Here is a 23,574-nt window from a genome sequence, read left to right as displayed (position 1 = left end):
TAAATGACACTAACATGTATTGAATCATAATTTATCCATATTAGAAAGTGGGATAATGTTTTGTGTGTATTGCATGCTCGTGACTCGTTTTATAAATCTGATAAAACTAAAGAGTCTTCAGAGATATAAAGGATGTAATACTACTCTATAGGTACTCAAGATTAACATGAGATGAGCAAAAACAGCGTGAGTAATGTGAGCTTTAATCTGAGAGATAATTGTGTATGTGTGTTTGTTTGTTCTTTGTATGTATGTATGTGTGTTTGATCGTAAGGCTCAAAAAGTAATAGCCCACTTCTCCTCAACAAACATTATGATTTGAGATATTATTCATGCCTATTACACAAACACCGTAATACAGTTTAGAAAAGCCTGTATGAGCTTCCACACACAGAAAACACTAAATGTCACAGCCTATAAAATGCATTTGTGTGACAGATTCAGGTGCAATATGCACAGGTTTTAAACGCACAATGAGTGTCAAGGTCTGCAACCAGAACATAGCACAACACATGAATCAGCGGTTTTCACCCTAACATCCAACACAACGCATCCTGCTTTAGCCAGAGGTTAAAGATAAAAACATCTCAATCTTACAGGGCGAGCATTTCTGACTCTCATTCCAGGCAGTAAAACACATCAGGAAAATAGAGATATAATAAAAATGATGAGTTTTCCGCAGTCCCACTAGCATTACAGATCATAACAGTGTGAACGACCCTGCTTCTCTTTCATTTCACTAGAAATGTTTAGAGCTACTCAACGGTGCCGAGCGATTTAACGGTAAACAGACGGTTTAGTGTGAGCTGACATCATTGCCGCAACCTTCAGTCTCGTAAATAAATGACAATCGTAAAGATTGGCATTGATGCTAATTAGTGAGGCAAATGGTAATTGGATTCGTCACACTTAATGTTCCCCTGAGATAAAGCGCCGTTGAAAGCATATACGTTCAGAGGAAGATAAATGCTGTGTTGCTTTGGTCCCTTAGGGAAAGAGAAAGAATATTGAGTGATCTGATCTCATATAAAGGTTCACTGGTGTCTCTGTTTATAGTCTGTCCTGTTTCATCATCAGTGCCATGGGGAAAATGTGCTGTCAAGCATTTCTCAAGGCCAAACTGACCCATTCACCTTCTAGACCCTGCCAGTGTGAATGTGCACACCACACATTACATCTTCTTCAACCATGAATACCTCCAAAACACAATTTTAGCATTTAAAAGTGCACACAACATCCTCAGAATAAGCTGAATGCATGTTACATACTTACTGTAGGGCTGTGATCGTGGCAGAATTTTACCATCGCGAAGGTAATGCACCAATTAATTTGGTGGTTATATAATGTGTGTGTGTGTGCACATATGCATTCATGCATATAGGCTTATATATAATGCATACATATATTTTAAAATATACAAATGTAAGCGACGCCCACATATTAGTTTCTTAACAAACGTCCGTGTTCATAGGCGCCGATTTCTTTTTCCACCGGAGGGTCATCGTCACTACGTCAAACAATGCTTAGGTTACTTAGTAACGGCAGATGCTCTGAAGCACCCAAGTGCTTTCAAAGAAGGATAAAAGCTGTGCAGCCACGGTTACATGTGGTTTTAGATGCGAAATGTTAAGCAAATGTAAAGCACTTCAGCATATGTGCTTGGGCATTTCGGCAAATGCTCGAGCCCTGGAGCACCCACGAGATTGGCACTTATCAGCGTGTTTATTGTAGCACTTCCATCCATGAATCAACACACGGATCAAGTGAAGAACCTTATATGGGTTATAATGTTGCCAAAAAACACGTTTCGATGGTTTACTGGTAACGCAGATTGATACTTTTCGCAACCTTGACCAAGAGAGAATATCTTGCCTCATTGTTCCGCCCTTAAGTCACCACGTCATCACTGATATAAGTTGCCTCTACTGGTGTGATGGGACACTTAATCCACGAGACGAGACACGATATTGGGTTCATGAGAACGAGACGAGATTTTTATAATTTTTTACATTTTTTAAGAAATCCTCAATGATAAAATAAATGAATGGGAAACTGAATTCACATTATTTTGAAATGTTTTTACTAATCTAGGACTGTCCCTAACAATTATTTTGCTAATTGATAATGAAGTAATTTGATATATTTTGGTAATAAAAATACACCCAAGTGAGTCTTTAAATTGAATTACCTTTAAAATGACATAATGATGATGAGGCAATAATAATTGGTTGAAATAAAGAATCAAAACAAGTAAACACATTATAGTACCGTATTTTTCGGACTATAAGCCACATTTTTTTAATAACTTGGCTGGTGCTTCGTCTTATAGTCAGGTGCGCCTTGTAAGTCAGTATGAATTAATTTTGACATCTATGAGGCAAGAGACAACATTACCGTCTACAGCCGCGAGAGTTCGCTATATGCTGCTCCTGTATTTATGTAATTCAATGGATTCAGTGATGTGAAATGAGGAGTCTGCGAACTTCACGCTAGTTGGCTTGTTCGGTTAATTTAGCCTATTCAACCTTTCAGGTAAGTTCTGTATGCTATGGTTTATTGTTTAAATAACTGACAATATTACTTTAATGTACAGACATCTATTCAGCCTGCTGTTCTGTCTGCTATTGTTTAGTTGAATAACTTGCCTTTCCAGATTAAATGTCTGTTCTTCTGCATTTCTTCCACTGTGACTTATATATGTTATTTCGTCTTAATGAACTATTTTTGAATGATGCGACTTATACTCCGGAGTTATAGTCCGGAAAATACGCTAATAAGTTAGCTTTTGAAATAAAAACAGCATTATGTGTTATAACAAGTGCCTACAGGGGGCGCTAACGGACCCGCTTCTGTTACTTTCACTTTAGATGCTTCTTTTTAGCCAAACAAACGTTTGAATACATAAATCTTTAATATTTGTCCACTTCTTTACAATAGAAATGATACAGCCACTGTTATTTTAGAGCAAGAGCAGAGATAAAATCATTTAAACTCCAGGTGAGGGTTCAGACGGACATTATTGGAAACCCAAACACAAAAACACACGCAGCAAAAGACAGTATATAATGCATGCACATTGGACTGGAAAAGGTTTAGCCAGAAACGTAACTTTATGCTGATATTAGGACAATGGTCGTTTCTCAAACAGAAAGCTGCATCCTCCGGAGGTCGCATGTACAAGCTGCATTCGTCATCTAGCCTGGTTTATTTCCATTAACTGAGCATTACATTTGCAAGTCATAAGCATATTAAAGCAATTTACGATAAACTAAATAAGTAAGTAAACTTTATAATTGTTAATATTCTGTAATAAGACAGTCTTTATGATGTATGCAGTCTACAAATGCGTCCGCCAAAGGATGCAGTCTTCGGTTTGAGAAACGGCTAGCATTTCACCTCCACGAGACATAATTAATTTTGCGATACATATTTAATCTCGCGAGATCTCGTCACACCCCTAGTTGCCTCATCATGCAAATAGCGCACTTACTCGGAGTCTGCTAGACTTTTGTGTTCACACAAACTTGAAGACATCTTTCAGGTTGAGATTTTACTTTAGATTTTTCTTAGTTTGTGACGTGCATACAATAGTGGTTATGACAACCGTAACGGTCCTATACATATCAAAAGTTTGTGCCCCTCCCTGAGGCTGCTTGAAATGCTTTTACCTAACGCATAAAAACACTTACTCATCAGATTTTACATTACTGCCGAGCGAAATCTATCCAGGAGCCTCGCTGCTGGACAGACAAAGTGCTTCATGCATCACTTAGATGACTTTCCAAAATAAGGTCTTTTGAAATTTGAGGAACATAGAGAAGACTGATGGGAAATATTGTACTTCTGTCAGGCACATATCTTGGAGCTCTCCCTTTTCATTCTTAAAAACTTCACACCATATGAAATCTGTTTCTGTGAAAGACTGAGGGAGTCTAGAAGGTTCACACCAATCTAAATCACACCATATTCTGTCTGTGAAGAATCACACACCTACTATTTAAAATAGATTTATGAGGGCATAAATAAAATAGGACCTACACTACCTTTATAAGTGTGTGTTTGTTTGTTTGTGTGTTTGTGTGTCTGGCCCAGACAGTATTAAATGTAATCTAATCTCAATGTTGTGGCAGGCCTCCTCAAGACAGAAAAGGACCTTGACATCTGTTCCCATAAGAATCATAACTTGGCCCCTCCTACTCACCAAGAAATTCCCTATTCATTTTTCATCTGTGCCTCTATCCCGAGAGTTCACAATAAACTATTTCACATGATAATCAGATGCAATTTCAATCACCCAGCTGGCTTAAATCAGATTCACCCAACACACCGTGCCAGAAAGAGAGTATGAAAGGAGAAAAGTCCCGTTCTTAGATACTTCAAATTGAAAGCAGAGTTGGGCTTAACCTGCTCTCTTCATGCAGCACTTGAAAGTCTAATTCAATCTGATGTCTATTACTGAGATTCGAGAGATTTTGTTTACGTTTCTCCTCCTTTGAAATGCTGAAAAAATTCACCTCTAATTCTCTATTAGAGCGCGGAAGAGAAGTGCAGCTGTAAATTGGATTTTGGGTTTTCTAAAACGCTGTTCACATTCTGATGACAGCTGCGGCAGTGGGTGACATTAACCACGAATCTTTCGGCAAAGAAAACTTTGATGTATTTTAATGCCTTGAACTGTCAGAGCAATAACAATGACAGCTGGTCATGTTAACAGATATACCGCAGTAAAGCGACCACAGTAAAGCTTTTGAAAAGAGATGAGCCTGCCGCTGGCGATAAACACTGAACTTGGGATTTACTGTGTCTGGTGTGATGGGGATGAATCCAGATGAAGTCTTAAACTTGATAACAATACATATAATTCACAGTCTGACATCAAAATGTTAAAAACAGACTGAATTTGCTATAGAGAGCACTTCATTTCTGCTGTTGAAACAAAGTTGGAGGGTCTTCAGATGGTTAGTGGATCATACTAATCCAAGTACTAAGGGCCAATCTCATTTCTCTGTCTTACCCCTTCCCCTCTGTCACCTTCCCTTGCCGCTAACTGGCTGCTACGTAAACAGACAAGCGTTGACATAAACGAAGAAGATGCCATCATCTCCGGTTGTGAACTGAGCTCAACAAATAGCGCATAACTTAGCTGCTATAGCTAGCACCTTAACTAGCGATTCAAAACAAAAACAGAAGAGTTTCGTTGCAAAACGAGACAAACACCGTTTTTTTAATTGTTCAGAAATTTTTGGTTGTGCATTCCAATTAATTTCAATGCAACTGCAGTTGGTTTGTTTTGATTTAAAACCTTCATAACTTAAAAAATACAGCTAAGTAGCATCATAAAACAAAATAATAACATGATAGCATAATATTAAACATGTTTTGACAAAAATGTTAAAAAATGGATTTATCTCGTTTCTGCAACGAAACTCTTCAACATTACAATTAAAACCGCTTGAACATTTTATTAAAAGTATCATAAAACATGAGTGTCATAATATCTTAATTAAACTGCAGAAAATAACGTTACTTTCATTTGTGCGACTCCTTGACAGTTCGAGTTCAGCCATAAAACATCTTTATGCCGGCTCTCCTGAGAAATTCCTATGTTAAAGTTTACCCCTCTCTTTCAAGTGTGGTCCTTATCACACTTCGTTTCAAGGGCTATGTATCCCTACGCATTGGCCCTAGCCCTTGATCAAACTGAGAATTGAGACGCCACTTCGCCTCACACGAACGCGCAAAACCGAGGGTAAGGGGTAAGACAGAGAAATGAGACGCACCCTAAAGCTCTCAGTATGACTCATTTACAGAAGTTTGGACATGTGATACAACATTTCCTTGACTTGGGGTAAGTCTTGGGCATCTATGCATAGACATGCATCTCACGCCATAGCTTACGATATAGCCTGATTTGCATCTCCCCAAAATATAACACCACGACATATCACACTTTTCCACTTGCAACCGTAAAAACAAAGAAAGGTGTACCAAGAAGAGCAGTGATTTCGTGAGAAGTTCAATAGTGCGTAAAAATACGAAAAGCATACGTAATTACTAGTAAATGAAACCCAATGCCTTTACTGCTTCTTCGTTGGATAACTCCTCTCCCAGGGTCTATCGAATTAAAGAAGCTGTATGTATTGTTTCTGCTTAAACTAATCCCCTTTCAATTGCCTGTGTGTGAAGGGGTTGTAATCTCACATTAAAATGATCCACTATGCGGGTTTTGCTATTACCTCTAAAAAAAAAATTATTTTTATGTGAAAGTACCCGGTCGGATTTGGCGCGAAATCCAGTGACGTCACCTGTATGCGCTCCCAAGCCTCTCGCCTCGTCTACTGACTTTGCACTCAACAGCGACGACGCTGCAACATGTCTGATAACTATAGGATATATCGTTATGGACGCCTGACGATGCACACATCGATACAGCACCTTCCGTATCGATTCGGATGCACTTTTAAAAGTAACGTGACGAATTGTTGTTGATCCGTGATCCATATGAAAAGGACGCGGAGTACATAGAGGTAAAGGTAACGGGGTATACTTTCACTTTGCGTGTTTGTCTCGCTGGTGCACGTGTCTGCATAACTTGCAACCCGCGTACTCTCTCTCTCTCTCTCTCGCGTGCATGCAAGTGCGTATTTAAAATCAATGAGTTCAGTATGAAAGCACAGATATCTTAGTCTTTACTACTGCAAAGGGCTTTATTAGCCACTCTCTTACAAAATAGTACTAACGCATTTGAGAAGAAACACAACAAAGATTTGCATGTGAAAAGTGAACTTCTAGAGAAGAGATACAGAGCTACTTCAAACTATAGCTGTCACATTAATAATCTGATTTTTATAGATATAGAATAATTAAATGAGAGACAAATATAATGCCTAGAGTAGGCTAAGACACTATCTTTGTAAAACTGCTTAAAAAAAACATAAGTTAAGTACTAACTCTGAGATTTTAAGTATTTCTATGAGTTACTCCAAAAGCTAATAAATGAATGACAAAAACACAACTGTTACAACACTGCTTATTCAATGTACAATAAACAGATAATTATAATAATAATAATGTTACATGTTACACAGACTCCAACACAAACTCCACATATTGTGAAGAAAAAAATTATCTGCTGAAGCTCGTAAGGCCAAACGTGAATCGGATCAACTTCGGACAAAAACATGGATTAACATCGGCAGGGTATTTGAATTATGGAGAAACCTTTTTTGGGTATAAAAACGGATTCGGAGTTGGCTTTCATCCTATTGGACAGGTAAGCTAACATTACTACAAAGCATGTAAAATATATTTCGATTTTGTGCTTTAGTTTTTTAGATGTTGTTTCGGTTTGCTAGCCTTCGCTTTAGCGTGCGTTTGCCCAGCCGTCGTCGATCGATGACGTAAAACTGCGGACGCGTTTGTTTGCGTGCGTCCAATTTTTAAAAGTCTTTAAACTCGTACAGACTGACATTGATGGAAATTGAGATTATACAGTGTGACATGGACTTAACTACGATATTGATCGCACAGTGTGGCAAGCAACAATCCTAAAGGACTATTTAAAATAGCACAGTGTATACCAGGCTTTACTGTTATACTGAAATTGTTCAGCAGGGCTCCAGACTGCTACCAAATGGCCGCATTTTGGCACCAAAATTTAAAAGTGTGCCACTGAATTTTACATCCTGTCGCACATGTGTGACCAGTAAATTTGACCTTTTTTTGTGATGTGACACTGAATTTGAAACAGCACATTGTACTTTCTGCATCTATCATCAAAGTATTTATTATTAATACAATGGAAATTAGTTGAAATGTGAATAATTGGTTAGCATGTTGATTTACGGTGTGTGCCCCTAAATTTTCTGGGTGTGCCCCTAAAATGTACAGTTGGGGGCCACTGTGCTCCTAGTGAAAAAAGTTAGTCTGGAGCCCTGTTCAGTGTAGTTTACTAACCGTTTTCGTTATCTTACCGTAAATTTACATATGTAACACCACATTACATAGGCTAAATGCAGTCAATTTAACGTTGCAGTGGGAGTTTACCTAAGTTTCCAGCATGTCATGTGGTGCTTTCTCCGGTGTGTTGCATCTCAGTCTGGCCGTCGCTCATGAGTTCGAGCACGCGCTTGTAAACTTATTGGTTGCAATCTAAAACATCACCGCTAGAGGCCGCTAGAAACTACATACAGTACAGCCCCCCACTCAGGGATCTTGCCGAAAGCAATAGGCAGTGTTGGGAGTAACGCATTACAAAATATAATATATTACAGTAATATATTAGTTTTTGCTGTAACGCAGTAATATAACGCATTACTAATAAAATTTTGGTAATATTTTACTCGTTACAGTCTTAGTAACGAGCGCGTTACAACAATGCATTTCAAAATTAGACTGTGTTATTTTAATTTTTTTATTTTTCACCAATGCGCGCGACCAGCATCCACACATGAAAAAGCTGCGTGTAATAGTTATGGCTGCGTCCCAAACCGCATACTTCTATACTATATAGTGGGCGAAAATCACTACTTCTCGTACTCTTTGCCTACTATATAGTATGGAAGTAGGCGGTTTGAGAAGCAGCGTATGTCTGTTTCCACGTGCTGTATGCAACATGTTCATTTTTACTTTAACTTTGTATTTGAAATGCGATTTGGACGCGGTGCGCGTCAAATATAGACATGTAGAAGTCCGCGGCCGTAAGCATTGACTAAAGTGGTCGCAATCAGGTCCGGTAGCGCCGCACACGCATACTTTTGCGAATAAGAGCACTAAGTAAAAGAAACAGAAAGTTTCTATCGGTCTCCTGTGCTGCTTGAACCTCAGAAGTAAAGAGACTTTTACAAATGTTGCCAGTAAAATCCATATCACACCAGCAATGACAAGGTAAGCTTTGCTATGATTACAGTGCTAGGCTATTCCTATGCTTTCTACAGTTTTATTACAAACAGCAACCTAAACTACAACATAACATGAAGTGAAGACTTAAACATGGTTATCTAAATATAATTTAGTACATTTAAACATCACTGTTTAAAGTTTTACCAGCCTTTGTATGGGAGCCAATATTCATTGTTTGGCAAAAGCAGTGTTCCTCTGTTTGTCTGTGTTTTATTAAGCAATTATATGTTAGCCTACATGTTATCCTTATATTGTACTGAAATGAGCTGTATTCCTTGAGGCCTGATCCTCCAATAGCACTTTTTGATAAGTTGTGTCAACCCAGTGCATGCCAGGTTTGTGCTGTGAATCTGAATTAAAAGTGAATTAAAGAATAGAAATGAAAAGAGATTGCGTGTCTTGCCATGTTATTAGGCTATAGGTTGCATTATAGTGGGCTCTATTGTGTTTGGTATGTGTACCATAATTTACCAGACTTTTACCAGATCATTTGTCTATGTTTTTGATTCTGACCGTGACTGTTACTGTATTTTGCCATAAATCTTCACTTTGCCTATTCAAAGCTCGAGGGCCAACACATAACTTCTAGATTTATAAGCAGCAACAAACAACATTTTAACATTTTATAATGCTTAGTCCTACTTCTGTTCTTTTGATGAAAGTAACTCAAAGTAATGCAAAAGTAGTGTAACTCATTACAGTTCAGAGACAGTAATATTGTAATGTAGCTAATTACTTTCAAATGACAGTAATTTGTAATATATAATGTATTACACTTTGGAAGTAACTTGCCCAACACTGGCAATAGGTCATCGGGGTACTTTTCGCCTACTGTTTTTGTAACTATAAATTCGGTATACTACCGCCTACTTCCATGCTATATAGTAGACGAAAAGCAGTAGGCGCCTACTATATAGCATGAAAGTAGCCGGTTTCAGAAGCAACCCAAACTACCCAAAACCACACAAAACACACTATAGTAATGCCCTAGCAACAGCACACTCTAGCAACCAGTCAGTAATGTGCTTTAAGCCATACAGAACTTCGTACTAACCGCAAGGCAATGCCAACAAAATGTAAAAATCTATTAGGCAAATGCAGCTACAATCACTGAATGTACAATTAGACTGGAACGAGTTTCTGTGCCAGCCAAGAGTTTGAGCTCAAACATCTTAAAAAAAACAAACCCATAAAGTCTGGCTTGAATATTAATATCATCATCAACTCCGCAAAATCATATTCAGTGCCACTCTTTGACAACAGTTATACACACAGTAAAAGACAATTAAATTAAGAAGACGCAAAACATCAACAGATGGTCGGACAGAAAAAAACGTAAATGCATAATAATAAAAATAACAGTAAATGAATGAATAAACGAGTGAAATGCATCCTTTCAGAATGTAATGCATTTTAACCCAGCAGGACAAACCGTCGAAAAGCCCCCGGCTATCGTAACCATAACAACAGCCGCATTAAAGCTTGACGAAAAAAACTTCACTTTAATTCACTTCTAGTGCATTGGAATTAGTCAGATGAGATGAGATGTGTGTGTGTGTGTGTGCGCGTGTGTGTCCCACGCTCTTCATCATTTTAATGCATCAGGCAGAGAAAGAGACTGAATTACAGACACATTTGTATATTACTTAGTGCGTGTATGTGTGTTTCTATATTACTCCAGTTATGTAATGCAAATTTCATTGAATTCTCATTAATATCATCATTCCTTAAAATTAATTCACAATAGAGTCACAGACCAAAATACACACGACCCATGAAAACACTATCACAAAGATAAAGTTTCAATTAAATAAAGGACTGACACAGAAACAAAGTGAAAGAAAACATAACTCAGTCAGACATTTAGTCGCAAACTCTTCTGATCACATCTAATGGAAATCTCAGCCTTTTATGTGAGGCAATTTTTCTTGTGGGATTTAGGTGCACTGTTCTGGGATCTGATAAGCTTTGTTTTTGTTCTGATCTGAGAATATCAAACGATCTCTTATTAGATGATTGTTCAAAAGCAGGTAAGTTTGAAATTAAAAAAACTACTGGTGTGTAGATCATAAATGACTTCACTTCTGTTTGACGCCGTCAGTTAAAAGACGCAGTAGATCTTCAGGCAGATGAGATGAGAGATACGAGTAATAAGATCATTATTTGTGTTTAATATGATTCAATAATTTCAGTCTGTCAGGCTTTTAGAGTAAGACAGCAGAATAATTTCTGCTAACTGCTCTCAGATTATTATTCATGAATCTAATTTCACCTCAAGTGGATATTAAACGTGTCAAATGCATTTCCACATTTATCTGTGTGTGTGCGTTTGTGTGTTTTCCATCTTGAAGCCTCAAGCCGCACGTTAACACGATAGACAGTCATGAACCCTCCTCAAGCTAAAATCACACATAAGTCTAAGTCTTCATATATAATTTTATTTGATTGTATCAATGTAAATTCTAGCTTTTGAGATGGACTGATAAAATTTGATCTTTCTTAGTAACTTTGTTTTAAAGCACTATAACCCAATCTTTGTTTCAATCACAAATCCCTGCCTTCCTGGAACGCGTTGATTTTGTACAAAGCTCATAGTTCTGAAAAGCACAGTGTTATGGTGCATTCACACCAGACGCGGAAGAGGCGGCAAGCGCGACTGATTTACATGTTAAGTCAATGCAAAGTAGAGCTGAAGATCTTTGCCCGAACCCGACGGGGTTCTTTTCTAACATTTTACACGGGCTCGGGCCGGGCTCGGGCTTGAGCGGTCATTTATAATTTATAATGTATTGCATAGGCCTATTTAGAATTAGATGCGATGATACAGATGACTTATTTTATTTCCTTGTTTCAACTTCCAAGTGGCGTGTAGCCTAGTTAGTCATGAATAAATTATGTTAAAACCTGCGTAAATTACTAATTTTTGACAAAAGCTGTGTGCGTGCACACATTTCAATAATGTCGGGCTGTAAACGGGTTTGGGCTTTTAAAAAGCTGTCAATCTAAATGTACTTTCTGGTTCGGGCTGCATTCTGTCGGGCTCTTTTAAGGCCTAATTGCAGCTATAATGCAAAGACGCGCGCGGCGTGGATGGAGGTTCCCGCGAAATGAGCGTTGACGCGTGATCAGCGCGAGTTAAAAAATCTGAACTTTGGCGGATTTTCGCACCGTGTTAACCAATCAGGAGCTTGCTCTAGCAGTGACGTGATTATAGAAAGCGAGCGGCGGCAGAAACACAGAACAACAATGGAGGACAATCATCATCGCTAGATGAGACATCTTCATACTTTTACAGGAATGAAAAGGATCTTGTTTGGAAGAAACTGAGTGAGGAGGTCGAACAATCTGGTAAGTTTACTTAATTTTAGCTATATAAGCCCCTTCCATGACGCAAATCTAATGACCAGAATTTTGCGTGCGCTATGAAGCGAGTAAACTCAAAATGTTCAAGTGTCCAACTACGCGCGAATAGTGTGTTTTTGCCGCCTCTTCTGCGTCTGGTGTGAATGCACTGTTAGGGCTAGACAATAATTCAATATCAATATATTTCGGCAAAGATTAATCGCGATTAATCGCATACAAAATAAAAGTGATTTTTTTGCATAATATATGTGCGTGTACTGTGTCTAATTATTGTGTATATTTAACCACACACACATTCATATATTCATTTCAGAATTGTTTTACTTATATATAATTTTTTTTCATTTATTTTTAATATAGAATATATAAAAATATAAATAAATATATATAAACATGTAAATTTCTGGTATTTTGTTATACATTACAGCTTCCGGTGACCATTCACGTTACGTTTAAAAACACGTTAAACGCGGGACAAGGCACTTCTTCCTTCCAAAGTGCGCTCCCGTGGCATGTTTTCGTAGCCAAGCAACCATGAGTCGCGCTCTCCGAGACATAGAGGAAACTGTAATGCCTGATTGGATTGAAATTGCTCATCTGTACCTGCGTAATGTATCCTTAAAAACTGTTAGTGACGTCAACATCAGGACCGTTTCAAAATGGTGTATATATATGGAGCGGTCGAATGATGCATCTGTGTACAGATATCTATGCCAGATCCTGTTTACTAGCTGATGGCATAAAATCCTGTGCTTTGTGTCCACCATGAAAATGGTCATAGAAGCTGGCATGCATTAAACAAACAAACAAAACAAAAGCTTATTTAGTTATTCCATTGTAACAGTGATTGCAACCTATTAAAAATGCAAATAAAAAACAATTGCCAATGTCAGATGACTATGAAAATTACAAAATGGCTTAAACATTGTTATAAGACTATAGTCACGCCATCCATCAGATAGTGTGTAAATTGGGAGTCAACCACAGCTCTGTTTGCTCTCTGCCAGCTGTCAATATTTCCCATCACGTCTTGTTTCATTGTTGGGCAGGTGACGGCCAGAAGCTTTTCAGATGAAGCTAATATTGTGAAGATGATTTTAGACCATATCAATATCTCAATTCCTCTCTGCTCATTTCAGAGTGACGCTACACAAAATGGGACCTCGGCTGGCCGGATAAATTTCAATTAAAATGCCTGTCAGGACGGCTTATGGGGTACACTGTAATTCAGAAATAAATAAAATGACACATGAATATATGAATGAATAAATAGCTTTTTGCATCACCAAGAAGAGAGGAATCCTCGCACTGTGATGTCAAGTCACCCTGGGCCAATCACCAAAGGCCAGGGAGCGATCTTATGAATATTTATGACACAAAACACTGGTTACCTATGAAAAGGCTGATCATGATTTTGCTCCTGAACAGTAATACCAGAATTTCATTCAGGTGGAACAAACAGCAGACGCTTCGTGCAAACTAAGAGGAGGATGACTGCAGCAGAAATCACTAAATGCTCATTTGAGGGAACTAAAACAGATTTGCATCTTTAATGTCTCAGTGCATCACAACACACACATGTGCAGCACACTCAAACACACAAATGTACACAATCTAACACATGAACACTCACAAATACACGCAAGCAAACATAACAGTATACAATCTAACACACTAAACACTGACAAACAGATGTAAGCACACACAAAATAACACATAAACACTCACAACCACCTGTAGGCACACGTAAACGTACACAATCTAACACATAAACACTCACAAACACCTGTAAGCACACGCAAACGTACACAATCTAACACACTAAACCCTCAGAAACACATGTAAGAACACACAAACGTACACATAAACAATCACAATCACATGCAAGCACACACATACATACATATAAACACTCACAAACACATGCAAGCATTCACAAACTTACACAATCTAACACACTAAACACTCACAAACACCTGTAAGCACACACAAACATATACAGTCTAACACACTAAACACTCACAAACACCTTTAAGCACACGCAAACCTACACAATCTAACACACTAAATACTCACAAACACCTTTAAGCACACGCAAACCTATACAATCTAACACACTAAACACATCTAAGAACACACAACTGTACACATAAACACTAACAAATACATGCAAGCATTCACAAACTAACACATAAACACTAACAAAAACATGCAAGCACACACAAACGTAAACAATCTAACACACTAAACACTCACAAACACCTGTAAGCACACAAAAATTTACGCAATCTAACACATTAGACAATCAAAAACACCTGTAAGCACACACACAAACGTACACAATCTAACACACTAAACACTCACAAACACCTTTAAGCACACATAAACGTACGCAATCTAACACATTAAACACTCACAAACACCTGTAAGCACACACCAACGTACACAATTTAACAGACTAAACACTCACAAACACCTATATGCACACACAAACATTCACAATCTAACACACAAAACACTCAAAAACACCTGTTAGCACACACAAACGTACACAATCTAGCACACTAAACACTCACAAACACCTGTAAGCACACATAAACGTACGCAATCTAACACATTAAACACTCACAAACACCTGTAAGCACACACAAACGTACACAATTTAACAGACTAAACACTCACAAACACCTATATGCACACACACACATTCACAATCTAACACACAAAACACTCAAAAACACTTGTAAGCACACACAAACGTACACATAAACACTCACAAACACATTTAAGCACACACAAATGTACAAATAAACACTAACAAAAAAACACATACAAGCATTCACAAACTAACACATAAAGACTAACAAACACATGCAAGCACACACAAACGTACACAATCTTACACACTAAACACTCACAAACACATTTAAGCACACACAAACATACACAATCTAACACAATAAACTATCACAAACACCGGTATGCACATACAAACCTACACAATCTAACACACTAAACACATGAAAACACCTGTAAGCACACATAAACATACGCAATCTAACACATTAAACACCCACAAACACATGTAAGCACACACAAATGTACACAATTTAACACACTAAACACTCACAAACACCTATATGCACACACAAACTGTAAGCACAGACAAACATACACATAAACACATTTAAGCACACACAAACGTACACATAAACACTGACAAACACATGCAAGCATTCACAAACTAACACATAGACTAACAAACACATGCAAGCACACACAAACGTACACAATCTAAAGCACTAAACACTCACAAATACATGCAAGCACACACAAACATACACTATCTAACACACCAAACTATCACAAACACTGGTATGCAAACCATACAAACCTACACAATCTAACACACTAAACACTCACAAACACCTGTAAGCACACACAAACGTACTCATAAACACTAACAAACACACCAAGCATTCACAAACTTACACATAAACACTAACAAATACATGCAAGCACACACAAACGTATACAATCTAACACACTAAACACCCACAAACACCTGTAAGCGCACACAAATGTACACAATCTATTACACACTAAACACTCACAAACACATGTAAGCACACACAAACGTACACATAAACACTAACAAACACATGCAAGCACACACAAATGTACACAATCTAACACACTAAACACCCACAAACACATGTAAGCAAGCACACACAAATGTAAAGAATCTAACACACTAAACACCCACAAACACCTGTAAGCAAGCACACACAAACGTAAACAATCTAACACACTAAATACCTGTAAGCACACACAAATGTACACAATCTACACGCAAGCACATGCACACACTAACACACATAAATGCACATGCAAGCACACACATTCACACAAAATTTGACTAATTGGTACAACGTCTAATTAGAATGTGTGCATGCGTGTGTGTGCGTGTGAATGTGTGTGTGCATGTTCAAGTGTGCGTGTGTGAGATGCCAAACATAGCCAGCTCTGTCTCACACAAACACAGAGTCAAAATCATCAGACTCTTTAGTAAAACACACACACACACTTCAGCGAGATGAAGGCTGTTGATGAATGTGCTTAAGAGCACATGCACACAAACACACACATACATACACACACGCACACAAACACACATATCATTCATCACTCTTTAGCATCTAGTTAACAGGCTTGTTTGGCAGGAAAAGACCAGAGGCTATCAAACACATCTAGTGAGAAAGTGAGCGAGAGAACCAAAGCAAAACAAAAATGAAATAACAGTAAGCAGAAGATGTGAGGACCCGAGAAAGAAAAGTATAAAGGTGGGTTTGTCTTACCCTGTTTATGAAATAGTTTGCTGCCCACTATCTCAGTCATAGACGCCACTTTGTGCTTCTGCAGTTTATCAGGTGGAATACAGGTGTAGAAATCATACAGCAGCTTACTATAGACAGACAAAGAAAGAAAAACAAGATAACTTAATCAGCTTCGCACCACTTTTATTTGTTAATTTATTTGTTGATTAAAGCTGTCAAAATGTCTCATGTCAAATTTTGTTTAACCAAGATGTCAAAGTGCAACAAAAGACCGCCTCTGCAAAAGATCAATGCCCAATTCTACTGCCTATTTAGCCACGCCCACAGATTTAGGCATGCACATTTAATAGGAGATGAGATCAACATAAGGATTATTCAAACAACAAAATGATAAAGATGCATCCAAAGATTATAAGATGTTGTGCAGTGTCTTTTAAGTTTGTTACCTCCCTTGTGATCCTAACATTTTGAAAATTTGAATGAAGTTTCAGATTGCATCATTAAGACACTGTTTATTTTCTTCATTTTATCTTTTTAAACAAGACTTTTCATAGACTCTGAAAATAAAAATGATGCACTGCCGACTACATTGGACCCAACTGGTATGTCACACACACATATCACAACAACATATTTTAACTCTTTCCTCGCCATTGACGAGTTATCTAGTCAATCCGCAATACCGCTTTTATCCACCAGGTCTTCCGCAACTTATAAAACCAGGAAGTATCGTTCTTGGGCAAACAGCTGTATGTCCATCTAAGTTTTGCGGATCGCTCTGCATCAGATCTCTATCAAAAGTAATGAAGGTAGGATGGAATGGGGTTTTTTTTAAGCAGAGGGTCTGTTCTTTCATTTAATATATTGTATGATTATATATTTAAAGAAGAGCCTTTTCTGGGAGGCATTAAACTTTTGTGAAAATCATGAAAAATGCTGGCGGGAAAGAGTTAAATAGAAGCTTAAACCAGGTTAGAAAATAGCCTAACTATATATTTTATGTAAAAATCTTAGTAACATTATACCTGAACCTCAGACAACTTTACAAAATTAAAAGATGCAATTCATGACACCTTCAGCCGTTTTGTCTATGAAGAATATGGACAACTTCAACGTTATGGATGTAACATTTGCAGTCAAAACTTGTAATATAATTTATCAGAGAATGCATTCATTACGAATATATTGAACCATCTGTTTATATTTTCATAAATCCCTAATGATAGTCTCATGTTTAAAATGAGGGAAACATGCATGCGTTATGGATGTGACAAATAAAGGACACACTTTTACCATTTAATTTATTTAATTTAGCTTCAGGTACTTTACAGTTTACTATTTAATTAATTTAATTTATTTATTTTATAAAATAAATTATACGTTTTGTAGAAAAAACAACATTATGGATGTGATATTTCTTTATTATTATGGACGTGACAATTCTGAAATTTGCACATACTTAACTATTAAAAATAATAAAAAAAATACTTTAGGGGGCATATACATCAAGGCATCTATGCCGTTTTTTCACGTAAATTTTCAACTTTGGGTGAAACGCTCAGCTTATCAATGTCACTTCTCACTTGGCCGTCCAATCACAGTGGAGGAGAGGCAGGACAACCATCACAACAACCAACCGGTGCATCGCTCAACGACTGATAAACAAGGCAGAAGTATCATTGCAAACCAAAGAGCTTAGCTGAAAAAACGATGGCGCGTTTTAACCGCTTTGCAGTACACGCCCCCTTAAAAACTTTAAATGAGACTTTGCATATACATTTACACAACAAAGCATTGACATCTGAGATATCAGTTCAGTAAACCCTAAAATTAACCATGCTTTTTTGTGTTAAGTGTAGTTTTTTTTTTTATGTATAGATTACTATTACTTGGTGTACACAGCCTCTAGTATTTTTTATTATTTTCCATAGTAAAGTATGTGCAAATTTCAGAATTGTCATCTTCATAATGGAATAATATCACATCCATAATGCTGTTTTTATCCTCATAAATGCACATACAAAACTTAACATAAAATAAATAGTAAAAGTATGTCCTCTTCCAAAAACGTGTTCTTTTTTTGTCAAAACCATGGTTATTTTGTAGTAACCATGGTTTTACTACAGTAACCATGTATTTTGTTTTGGTTTAACCGTAGTAAAACCATTGTTTATTTTTGGAAAAAACATTAAGGAAAAAGGAAAAAACTTTGGATGAAAACTTTACATTTCATGATAAGTGGCTGACATTTGCATGAAATTGCCCATATGAATTATTCAGTCTGGTATTTTTAGGTTGATTATTTATTTATTTTGAGTACGACTATAGGAAGAACATTAAGCATTTGCTTTTTTTAACAAACTTTCATATATATATAATCTAATAGAAAATAAAAAATAGAAGAAATGACTTCAGGCAGAGAACTGACCTGTGTTATATTGATCGTCTCTGAACAGTGTCTAAGAAAAAATACTGTAGCATATTGATTTACTCAAAGCCACTGCTATGGAGGCAGACAGTGTTTGTGTACGGTGATGAACTGGGCACTACCTGAAGCTAAACACACAAACACACCCCCTTACGAAAATGTAATTGTTTGTGGTAAAAGTGTAGTAACCATGTTTTTTTGGTTTTATTTATAGTAAAAACATGGTTAATTTTCGTAAGGGACACACAGCTAGGTCTCACTAATTCATAACTAGATTAAACTTTAACCAATTATTTAATAATGTCTCCTTTACACCATTAGAGAAAAAACCTCTTCAAGCAACAAGAGGCATTAAAATTCTTCCCGACCGCAGCACACACTGAATGAATTCAAATAACATCATGCTTGCTAAGAGTTCAAGGGAAGCACAGATACTGTATAAATACTGAAATAGTTTCAACTTTACAACGTGTATTAAAAATGATAGATTATTCTGTTTATTTCGGTTTCATAAACTTTGCGAACTAAAACTGTCAAATGCAGCGACTCAAAAAACTTTTTACTGTAGGAGCTTATAATGAAAATGTGACTTTTCTGGGAACTTGCATAAAAAACACCAAATGAAAAAGCTGTGATTCAAGCATCTGCAATATGCATTAGCAGTCCATTAAAACTCTATACTAAACTTTCAGCATGCAAAATGTCTGTGCAGACCTGTCTGTGCGAAACCAACTATTAGTGTTTTAAGGTTCTCTACATAAACTCATCCTACATAATTCTGTGAAAATATAATGTTGATGTATTAAATATTAACTGAGTAAGATCATGCCAAAGTTTGAAATCAATGTTAAATCAAACTTTGATGCTCCTCAGAATTTGGTTACCGGTATGAGACTTTAGCCTGGTTTTCACAGACAGGGTCACATATTGGCAGCAACCGGATATGATATCACACATTAAAGTGTTTTCTTTATTATTCGCACTTAATAAAGTTCTTTTGCTAAAAATTGGATTGTGCAATACTGTTAATTGCAGTATTTCCTCCACAAAAGATCACGCTGTGACAGTATCGATCATCTGTTGTTCACACTTTTTCACGTGATATGCATTTTCAAGTCATAGAGGTTATCAAACTTGAACTTTGGATCGTGCAGAAATGTCATTTTTCTGTGGCATAAGGCTTAGACTTTCGCAGGACAGAGGAGGGGTCAGAGGTCACGGATGAGACTCACCTGAGAAGTTTAGGGCAGAACACTTTCTCGACATCCTGCAGGACCGTGGGCAGATACTTCAGAGCGGCCACCTGCACACACACACAGTAACTTTAAACATCTATCATTAGTGTTTAACACTTTTAAATATTTAAAATGTCAGAATCGTGTATCATATAAACAAATTATATTTTTAGTTAGAATTATTAAAGGGAAAGTTCACCAAGAAAATAAAAAATTCTGTCATAATTGTCTCACCCTCGTGTTGTTACAAACCTGTATACATTTCTTTGTTCTGATGAACACAAAGGAAGATATTTTAAGAAATGTTTGTAACCAAACCGTTCATGGACCCCATTCACTTCCATAGTAGGAAAAAAGAATACTATGGAAGTAAATGGGATCCATGAATGGTTTGGTTACCATTTCTCAAAATATCTTCCTCTGTGTTCATCAAAACAACAAATTGAATACAGGTTTATAACAACATGAGTGAGTAAATGATGACAGAATTTTCATTTTTGGGAGAACTATCCCTTTAAGGAGCTCAGATGCAAAAGCACTAAACTCCACTTTCATCAAAAAATGAGAAGATAATATACACATCATTCAGTCAGCCGCCATGTTGATTCCGAACCAAGGCTGTAATTGAAGGACATCCAAGTGTGCGCTTTAAACCTATTGTTTTATATCAGGATGGTGGTCATTCAGCCATTAAAACACAGAAAATGTTTCAAATTTCCACAGGACAAAAAAATCATGGTTTGTTAAAATGAGAAAGGACATATAACCTGATTTGAGATGGGAATAGCAAATTGTGTACCTAATATCTGTTTTGGATATTAGCCAGTTGGCTAATGCTAATTTCTCATTTTGTACTGTAAGCACGTTTACTTTTCTTTAAAACACCAATATAGTGCAACAACACAACTGCCTTGTATTTTCTATGTTGTGTTTTTTTCAAGACATGAACAGCATTTTTTTATGATTTTAACAAAAGTTTAATGCCTTCCAGAAAATATTCTTCTTTAAATATATAAACATACAATATATCAAATGAAAGTACAGACCCTCTGTTTTCAAAAAAAGATAAAACATTTTATCCTATCTTCATTTGTTCTCTTTCTATCACCTCTCAAATATGGGTACCGGACTATAAGTCGCTCCAGAGTATAATTTGCATCAATTAAGAAATGCATCATGAAGATGAAAAAACATATGAAGAGTTTGGTTCCAAAAAGCGATACACTTTTTTTTGTTACCACCAAAATCAGTATTGTATCAGGTCAGTATTAAAAAGTAAATTCTTAATTTTACGGAAAATCAGATATTCGCCGTGTTATTCTGTCATCTTTAACAAGATTAGGTCATTTGTCCCTTTTAATTTTAACAATCTATGATTCTTTGTCTTGTGGAAATTTGTAAAATGATGTGTTTTCTGTGTTTTGATGGCTGAATGGCCAGCATCCTGATACAAAACAATAGGTTACATAAAAGAATGCTCTCAGCACATATTATATGTTCATCAAATACTTTCACTTCAAATTTGCTTAATCCCAGTATCTAGGCTGAATCCATACATTTATCATGTCTGATAAAACAAATGCTCATTTATAAGAAAACATGTCAGACGCACATAGAGGGTTTTGCATCTGAACCCTTCAATTGTGTGTTAGCACAGCACTATATAAATACAAACACACACAAACACACACCTGCAGCAGTACGGTGGTGTTGCAATCACTTTTCATCAGATTATTGATCGACTCAAATAAACTTTTGAGAGAATCTTCAAACTCTGTCTGTTCCTTCCCTTCATATAATCTAGAAAGAAAGAAAATGAGACATTTAGACATACACATAATGTGTGTGAATGTATACTGTCTATGCATAAATAATATGATATACATATAAACATGTGTCTAGAATATAAAACATTCAGCCCAGTTATTTTTTATTTTATTTAGCTTTGGCAAAAAATGTATGAATTGGTCACGTGGATGTTAAAGTGATACCCCAAGATACAGATGTTTATCATCAAGTTGTTTTCTGACCCCTGTTTTCTCCCATTATAACGCTTTGAATAGCAAGGACATTTCCTAAATTAACTTCAAATGTGTTCATCTGAAAGATGATGGACATACTGTTTGTATCTGGTATTGCTTGAGGGTGAGTAAATCATGGGTTAATTTTGATATTTGGCTGGAGTATCCCTTTAACTATATTAGAAACAGAAACATAATGCACGACTTTCGTCAAATGTAGGAAACACACAGGACCTCACAGTGTCCCTCTCTCTCTCTCCCGCCCACCTGCTTCAGTAAACATTCACTTGACTTGTTTTTCTCTCTTTCATCATTTTTCTGTCTGTCTATTATGAGTAAATCAGCACAGATGTTACAGATATGAGCTTTCTGAAGGGAGAGATTATACTGTAACATTTACCGCAGTACTGCTGAAGAACAGACGTGATTATGGGAGCATTGTCTCTCTAATCCGCAGAAGAGATAGATAGTTAATACACCATCTCTAACCCCCCCAAAACAAACACAACACAACAACAAACACACACACAGCTTTTGGTAATCCTAATGGCGGGTACAAAATGAGAAGTAATAAAGTTTCTTTCTGACTGCAGAGATAAAACACAAACAACGGCATAGAGGTTGTGTAAGAAGAGAAAAATCTCCATCGATAAAATGAGAACATCCACTGCAAACACTGAAAGTACTAAAATGAGATACTGGATGCTGATTGGTCAGTACAGCTGTCAATCAGGCTACTGTGTGTGTATTAATTGCAGTGCATTTATGTATATCAGGGTTTATGATGATTATATGCTGATTAGAGTGAGACTGATGTGTGTCTCTCTCTCTCCTGTCCATCACACACAAACACACACACACACACACACACACACACACACAAACACACACACACACAAACTCATCATCATTAAGATTCATTTAGCAGTAGGCATCAATGACTATTAGGCAAATTATATTGCAAATGGCTGCTACACTAACCTGACACTCAATGGGTGATTCTCACGAAACCATTGAAACACCACGGCACTAATGATTTTAGCTTTAAAATGTGTAATATAGTAACATTAAAAAGCATCAGAATTAACACAATACTGTGTTCTACCTTGCACAATGTGTGATTTCAACATAAGAATTTATAATTGGAAATTTTATCTCATTTTCTGCTGAAATTCTCATTGCCGCAATGTGTCCGGCTGTGTTTGAACATGCGTTATGTTGTAATTTAATCAAATTAACACAAAAATATTAAGAAAAAAAATAAATGGATGTTTTGCTAGACTACTTTA

The 23,574-nt window shown here is 36.7% G+C and overlaps 1 protein-coding gene across 2 annotated transcripts in view; it reads right to left on the bottom strand.

Moving 5' to 3' along the window:
• Positions 1-23,574, bottom strand: part of dock2-like (dedicator of cytokinesis protein 2) — a 126,097-nt gene that overhangs the window by 75,332 nt on the left and 27,191 nt on the right. For both annotated transcript variants that reach the window (XM_073854439.1, XM_073854440.1), the window contains exons 22-24: positions 21,956-22,064; positions 20,262-20,332; positions 16,623-16,729 (exon numbers count right to left, since the gene is read on the bottom strand). In XM_073854439.1, coding sequence (XP_073710540.1) covers positions 16,623-16,729; positions 20,262-20,332; positions 21,956-22,064 — 287 coding nt within the window. The remainder of the gene's footprint in view (positions 1-16,622; positions 16,730-20,261; positions 20,333-21,955; positions 22,065-23,574) is intronic.

Source organism: Misgurnus anguillicaudatus, chromosome 16 (assembly GCF_027580225.2).
Source record: "Misgurnus anguillicaudatus chromosome 16, ASM2758022v2, whole genome shotgun sequence".
Taxonomy (NCBI): Eukaryota; Metazoa; Chordata; class Actinopteri; order Cypriniformes; family Cobitidae; genus Misgurnus; species Misgurnus anguillicaudatus.
The sequence above is the reverse complement of the archived record's forward strand: the minus strand, read 5'-3'. Positions and strand labels throughout refer to the sequence as shown.